General features: G+C 44.4%; 1 protein-coding gene across 2 annotated transcripts; it reads left to right on the top strand.

Moving 5' to 3' along the window:
* On the top strand, window positions 1-4,995 carry ACTC1 (actin, alpha, cardiac muscle 1). 2 transcript variants are annotated; one of them, XM_008065888.2, is made up of 7 exons: window positions 1-137; window positions 415-565; window positions 1,721-2,045; window positions 2,711-2,872; window positions 3,007-3,198; window positions 3,972-4,153; window positions 4,670-4,995. In XM_008065888.2, the coding sequence occupies exons 2-7, from the start codon at window positions 437-439 to the stop codon at window positions 4,811-4,813; spliced, it is 1,134 nt and encodes a 377-aa protein (XP_008064079.1). In that variant the 5' UTR covers window positions 1-137; window positions 415-436; the 3' UTR covers window positions 4,814-4,995. The 2 variants fall into 2 exon arrangements, with proteins under 2 accessions (XP_008064079.1, XP_021572116.1); XM_021716441.1 differs by lacking the exon at window positions 1-137 and having other exon boundaries at window positions 437-565; window positions 1,850-2,045.
* The last annotated feature ends 2,038 nt before the right edge of the window (window positions 4,996-7,033 follow it).

The following is a 7,033-nucleotide window of genomic DNA, read 5'->3' as shown; positions in this document are numbered from 1 at the left end:
AGAAGGGGAGTTTTCAGGACCCCCCCCAGGGGCTTTGGGGTCCCTGCTGCCGTGCGCGTTCCCTTCCACTCGGGGCATAGGCATGGGAGTGTGGATAGGGCCGGGGAATGGGTTTCCAGTTTGTAAAAAGGCGAAAGGTTAAAGGGTTGGGGAGGACCCGCGAGGGGAGTGGGCTTCCTGGGGCGCCAGGACAGTCCCCTTCTTGCACCTGGGCCAGAAGATGAGACTCCCGGCCAGAGCCCTGCGCACCTCCCTCCGTCTTCCCGCCTTTCCATGCCTCGAGGAGAAAGAAAGTGACTGGCATCTCTCCTCCCCTCCCGTTTCTCCTCTGCTCTGTCCCCTCTGTGCGCAGAGAAGGCCAGTTGCGCAGGCAGCTGAACTTGGCCCGCCCTCCCTTCCTTCCTCAACCCGCAGACCCCAGTGAAGCTGCGCCAAGATGTGTGACGACGAGGAGACCACCGCTCTGGTGTGCGACAACGGCTCTGGGCTGGTGAAGGCCGGCTTCGCGGGCGATGACGCGCCTCGTGCGGTCTTCCCTTCCATCGTGGGCCGCCCGCGCCACCAGGTAAATTTCCCGCCCCGCCTTGGCTGCTCCCACCGGGGGCGTTCCCCAGTCCCTTTCCACATTGCTTCCTGCCGTCTCCAGCGCTCTAGGCTGACCCTCCTGTGTCATGAGCTCTTAAGGTCAAATTAGTAAAAGATGGATTCACTTGCAATCCAAGCTAAGGCAAGCTATGTCCCCACTAAACCCCAACATTTCAAGACATGCACAGTTTCCACAGCCCGCTTCAGTGGCACACCTCTCAAAGGGTCCTACTTCCTCCTGTGAAAAGCCACCAGCTTCTCTCCATTCATGGCCTTCTGGATTTTTAGTTGGAAGACTCTCCTCTGTCTTGTACACTTCACTTTCGTCCTTGTCCTCCCTTTTCAGTCCTGTTCAAAACTTGTAAGGATAGAACCTCTCCACCAATCAGGACCCAATTCCACATTCCTCCATTCCTCTCTCTTGTTCACAGCCAGTTTACAGGGCTCCCAAAGATGTACTCTATCTCCTTCCTGGCTGTGGCATTTTTAGAAGCCAGGCGTGACTGAAACAGCAAGTGCCATGGTGACAGCGACATACCACCTCGTTTATTAAAAGAGATGCCATGCTCTCTGGGTTTGTCACATGCCTGGCCAGACAGGCTGCCAAGGAGGAGAGCTGTACTCCTTACTGCTGGTGGATGACAGACACTCCAGGCCAGGTCTGGACAGGCTGCGTGTCACTGCTAGGGCAACCCCGGTGGATCAGACTGTCTTTACATGTTCACATGATGAATGTCAAAATCTTTTCTGAAGAAAAAGACAATGTGTTGTGCATCTGGTCATTCCAAAATGCGGTCATCTATATCCCAGTTGACATGGGTGATAAGCTTAATCATTTAATGAAGGCATATGATATTTTAAAAGTGAGGCGAGGCTCTGCTTCTTCAGTGAAATCGTTTCATTCCCTCTCCCAGTTATAGGCCAAACAATAGAATTATACATCTTGTGGGAGAAGAGGGGATGTGGTACAAGCTTGACTTTAAATGGTTCTTCTAAATTGGGGTACAATCCTTTTGTATATTTTTTTTCTGGTATTTTTAAGATGTGCCTTGACTTGGGCAATTGGAATCGATAAGGTATTGATTATATTTCTGACAGGGCAGAAGCACGAGTCTCTCATTTTTTCTTCTTATAGGGAGTCATGGTGGGTATGGGTCAGAAGGACTCCTACGTAGGTGATGAAGCCCAGAGCAAGCGAGGTATCCTGACTCTGAAGTACCCCATCGAACACGGCATCATCACCAACTGGGATGACATGGAGAAGATCTGGCACCACACCTTCTACAATGAGCTCCGCGTGGCTCCTGAGGAGCACCCCACCCTGCTCACGGAGGCCCCGCTGAACCCCAAGGCCAACCGTGAGAAGATGACCCAGATCATGTTTGAGACCTTCAACGTCCCTGCCATGTATGTGGCCATCCAAGCGGTGCTATCCCTGTATGCCTCTGGCCGTACCACAGGTATGCTTGGGCTCTGGTGACAGTCACTGATTAATTACAGTCCCAAGTCATTGGCCTTGCTGTGAGTCATATTCCCCAACTGAAAAAGGTATAGCCCCTTCCCTTGCACTCCCTAGCAAAGACAGAGAGGTCAAAATACTACCTGGAGGTTAGCTTCAGATGTACTTATGGCAAGAGCTGAAAGCTTGTGGAGTTAGGTCCTCCTCTTATTTAAGGCTTAGCACAGAGTAGCAATCTGGAGGGCAGCACTCATTGGTATGGGTTTATACCATCCCATCCTCGGGCAAGCATCCCTAAGGAGAACACACATTCCCTACAGGGTCTGAGTCAAAAGAGAGAGAAACGTGTAAGTTCAATGGGAGTAAAGAAAAACACACCTGGATGCTTACATAATGTGCTCACAGCTAATAAGAGGAATAGTTGTTTGAAAGTGTTCTTGGGAAATTTTTCTACCACAGTATTTAAAAGGATGAGCTGCAGTTGGTTTCAGACGTAGTATCTATGATGCTCATGTTAATTCTTCATGCGTAAGAGACCTAATTTAACCTGGATCAATGCTCATTGCTAGTATCTCTTAGCCAAGATTGGAAGCAGACCTTGCCGTGGCTAAAGCAGTGGTGTTGTCCTCAGGCATTTACCTCATCCTTGTCTGTTTCCCCTGACAGGCATTGTTCTGGACTCTGGGGACGGTGTAACTCACAACGTCCCCATCTATGAGGGCTACGCATTGCCCCATGCCATCATGCGTCTGGATCTGGCTGGTCGAGACCTCACTGACTACCTCATGAAGATCCTCACTGAGCGTGGATACTCCTTTGTCACCACTGGTGAGTGTGTGTGTGTGTGCATCTCGTCTGTCACAGCATGAATCTGCTTTCTTGCTCTCTCAGTGAATCTCCCTACCTCCCCCAGATTGGCTTCTTTCTTCAGAGCTTGACTGTGACACCCTTCATTTCTGCAGCTGAACGTGAAATTGTCCGCGACATTAAGGAGAAGCTGTGTTACGTCGCCCTGGATTTTGAGAATGAGATGGCCACAGCTGCCTCTTCTTCCTCTCTGGAGAAGAGCTATGAACTGCCTGATGGCCAAGTCATCACTATTGGCAACGAGCGCTTCCGCTGCCCTGAAACACTATTCCAGCCCTCCTTCATTGGTGAGTTGTAGGGTCTGGTGCTAGGCACGGTTTTTCCCTGGAAATCGTAGGGTCTTCCAGAGTAAAATCTATTATTAGGGAGATCAAAAAGCCTTTGTGTTAAGAAGTTATAGCTTGGAGTTCCACAGAGCTCAGCCTCAAGTCCTGATGACTCATTAAATGGAACGTCTGAATTCTGCTCTAGTGATATGATAAATAGTGACGCACTGAGTTCATCTCAAAATAAAGGATGAGACAGAGTAGTAACTGAATATCATGTGTCTGCAGAAAAAAGATGATTACTCAAGAGGACTGACTTGTTCCAATACGTTCCATTACCAAGTAGCTGGATTTTCCTTTTAAGTCACTCATTGTTAAATGCAGAAACATTCCTACTTGTAGTGATAACTGGACACTTGTATGTCACCAAACATCTTTCCTAAGCAGTGATTTCCAGGAGGAAGCTTGTCAGGTTCCAATTTTAGTCCATAAATAAGATTTGCATTCATTTTAACTTAAATGTGTGTCTTGTCCTTTTCCAATACATCTCCATACATCTCATGGTTTTAGGAGGTGTTTACTCCAAACAGGTGCTAAACACAGTTGTTCCTTACTTGGCAATCTATTGTAGATTAACTGTTAGACACTTGTTCCACAAATGCCCTGCAATGTGTTTTATAGGGAAACATATGCTTCAGAGATAAATGGTGACAGCTTACCAACACAGAGGAGTCCTGTTCTCTTCCCTTTACCTTGGCCTGAATGTGCTGTGTTTTTTAAAAACTTGTTCCTAGGAATGGAATCTGCTGGCATCCATGAAACTACTTACAATAGCATCATGAAGTGTGACATTGATATCCGCAAGGACCTGTATGCCAACAATGTCTTATCTGGAGGCACCACCATGTACCCTGGTATTGCTGATCGTATGCAGAAGGAAATCACTGCCCTGGCTCCTAGCACCATGAAGATTAAGGTAAAGAACTTTTGTGGGTGGGAGATCCAAAGGAGGTCTTGGCATCACAGAACTACATTCCTGACTCTTTTCCCCTCATGCTTAGCTTCCTGTCTCTCATAAACCTGACCTTTTAGCTTTGTTAGCTCTTTTTCTGACACCTTTTCCAAGATAGGAAGAGCTTTAAATATGTTTTGAAGCAGGGAATAAAAATAAATCTTTGACCAAAACAAAGAACAAAAAGTACCAACTAAATGTTTGAACACACTTTAAAAGCTTCCAACTTTTGGACTAGGCTCCACCATGAATTTGGCTTCTCTAGTTCAGAGAAGTGGGGAGAATTCTATTTTAATAATGAAATAGTTCTCTAATAATGAAAGAGAGGAAAGATCATAAAACTTGTTGGCCATATTAATGACATATCCCACATGAATTCATATCTAATATTTTTTCCCGTGAATCTTCCCTGCATGTTGCTTGCTTTCTTGTTTGGAACTTCAGAGTTCATTGAAATTTTGGGGTTTTTATTTTCTGCAGATTATTGCTCCCCCTGAGCGTAAATATTCTGTCTGGATTGGGGGCTCCATCTTGGCCTCTCTGTCCACCTTCCAGCAGATGTGGATTAGCAAGCAAGAGTACGACGAGGCGGGTCCATCCATCGTCCACCGCAAATGCTTTTAAGGTGCCTTCTCTCTTAGTCTTCCTTATATTCAGGATGATGGTATTACGCTTCTTGGAGTCTTTTGAACCACCCTCCCTCATTTCTCATCAATCATTGTACAGTTTGTTTACACATGTGCAATTTATTTGTGCTTCTAATATTTATTGCTTTATAAATAAACCAGACCAGGACTTGCAACCTACAAAAACCTCTCTTGTTTTTTGGGGGAATAGCATGGGGTGGGCCAGGTGTTTACTTTGACACTGTAAACATTATACTATTACAGTACCATAAAGTTCATTCAGATGAATTCATATGACATTTAGCTGGGAGTTACAACACCAGACTTTTATTTTTGGACAGAAACATGGATACATCTGAAGAGTAGATTAGGTTTAGCTCCACATAAGCAAGAAATGGAATCAGATAAGACAATTTCCTAAATTGCTGTGGATGACACTGATAATTGTGGTTTTAACATGTGTTTCAGTTGTTTTTGTAACTTTGCAGAAAGCATCCATATCTTGATAATGAGAAAGTTAAAAATTACTTTAAATAAATTGGCTTAATTTCTCAATTCTTTGAACTCTTCAGTTGTCGTCCCAAGAGCTAGGCATAAAACACAGAGGCTGCTGATAGAGAGGCCCAGTCATGTCCCATTGCAAATATTCCCTAAACAAATCAAGACCATTGTCCATGTTCAAAACAAGTCTGAGGAAACAAGAGTTAGATACTTCTGCCTAATCAGTGACTTACTTGCAGAATAGAGATCTTCAACCTCGTTGTTTCTTTTAAATCTCGGGTTCTTAGGTTGAGTGAAGCGAACTATGAAGCTATGAGGTCATAAAGGACAGAGGAGGAGAGAGCCTACAATATTCACTTCACTACATGCAGGACTCTGCAAAACATGGTGGGAGGAATGTTAGAGGCAGCTTCCAAAATAATCAGATGTGTGAGGGGCTCACATACCTGCACGTAACCCCTCAGGGTGTGTGGTCCAGGAGGCTTCAAGGAGATGGACGTGGGTTTGGGTCTTGAAGAATGATTGGGAATAAGGGGGTGAGAAGAGCAGAGAGAACATCCCAGCAGAGGGAAGTGGGGTGGAGCCAGGATGCAAGGCACAAGGTAGGCTAATAGGGGCTGATGACATTTACAAAATATATATGGGAGAGGTAGACTTCAATGAGATTGCAGAGACTTTAAACATTTTTGTTTTCAAATTAATTGTTCAGAAACTGCTAGAACTCACAGAGAGTTTGAATGTTCTTAATTAAACTTCACCTATTGATGAGAAATTGGGACACAGAGAAATTATGCAAGTAGTGCAATATGATACAGTTTGTGAAATACCCAAGACAGGAATCCAGATTTTCTGACATCTAATGTGGTGGTGGCTTTAAATAATCTTTTCTAACTTTAGTCATAGCTTATCAAGGGTAACCCCATTCAATCACATGCCTTTTGAGATTTTGGGTTCAAAATGTGGAATACTCTGGGCTCATCAGAAATCTTTAATAAATTGCCACTGTTGTTCCAGGTCATACCTGTGTTTTTATGCACTTTCATTCAAAAAATATCTCTTGATCCCTGACTCTTGGTCAGGCACAATAGTAGGAGCAGGAGACACAAAGATGGATTGGAGCACATTTTCTGTACTTAAAAAGCTCAGAGTTTAGAGTTCTATGTTTAGCATAGCCAAAAGGAAGGACTTCTCTGCAAAAAGGCCACATTTGGTGGGATTTTCTTTAGATAAGGTATAAATGTTATTCTAGATTTTCCTCTTTTTTTTCTTCTTTCTCAATTGTATCCTATAGTACAGATGAATTAGTTTAAAAGCTAGATATCAATCAAAGAGACAGATTTGAGTCATAATGGGGAGGCTTGATTCAGTTAGTCTCTGTGCCTCTTTTTTCTCATCTTTCAAATAGAGTGCCTAAGTAGTATGAATTTTATCCTCTGAATACAGTACTAATGATTTAAGTGTGGACAGCTGGCTGGGATATCACCTGTGGTCATTTCCATTTATTAATGGAAATGGAATACATATTGCTATTTCTACTTAGAAGTAAGAGCTTTAAGAATCAGCTTCTGATATTTGTATTAGAAGTAGTAAGTAGGCTGGACTCGGTGGCTCAACCTATAATCCCAGCACATTGGGAGGCCAAGGCGAGTGGATTGCCTGAGCCCATGGGTTCGAGACCAGCCCAGGCAACTTGGTGAGACCTCATCTCTACAATAAA

This window comes from Carlito syrichta, unplaced genomic scaffold (genome assembly GCF_000164805.1).
Source record: "Carlito syrichta isolate Samal-C Ts95f unplaced genomic scaffold, Tarsius_syrichta-2.0.1 Scaffold308818, whole genome shotgun sequence".
Classification (NCBI taxonomy): domain Eukaryota; kingdom Metazoa; phylum Chordata; class Mammalia; order Primates; family Tarsiidae; genus Carlito; species Carlito syrichta.
The sequence above is the reverse complement of the archived record's forward strand: the minus strand, read 5'-3'. Positions and strand labels throughout refer to the sequence as shown.

Coding starts and splice junctions, on each gene's coding strand:
- ACTC1 (XM_008065888.2), top strand. CDS start 437: ATGTGTGACGACGAGGAGACCACCGCTCTGGTGTGCGACAACGGCTCT. Junction 3,199..3,971: donor ATTCCAGCCCTCCTTCATTG/GTGAGTTGTAGG, acceptor ACTTGTTCCTAG/GAATGGAATCTGCTGGCATC. Junction 4,154..4,669: donor CTAGCACCATGAAGATTAAG/GTAAAGAACTTT, acceptor TATTTTCTGCAG/ATTATTGCTCCCCCTGAGCG.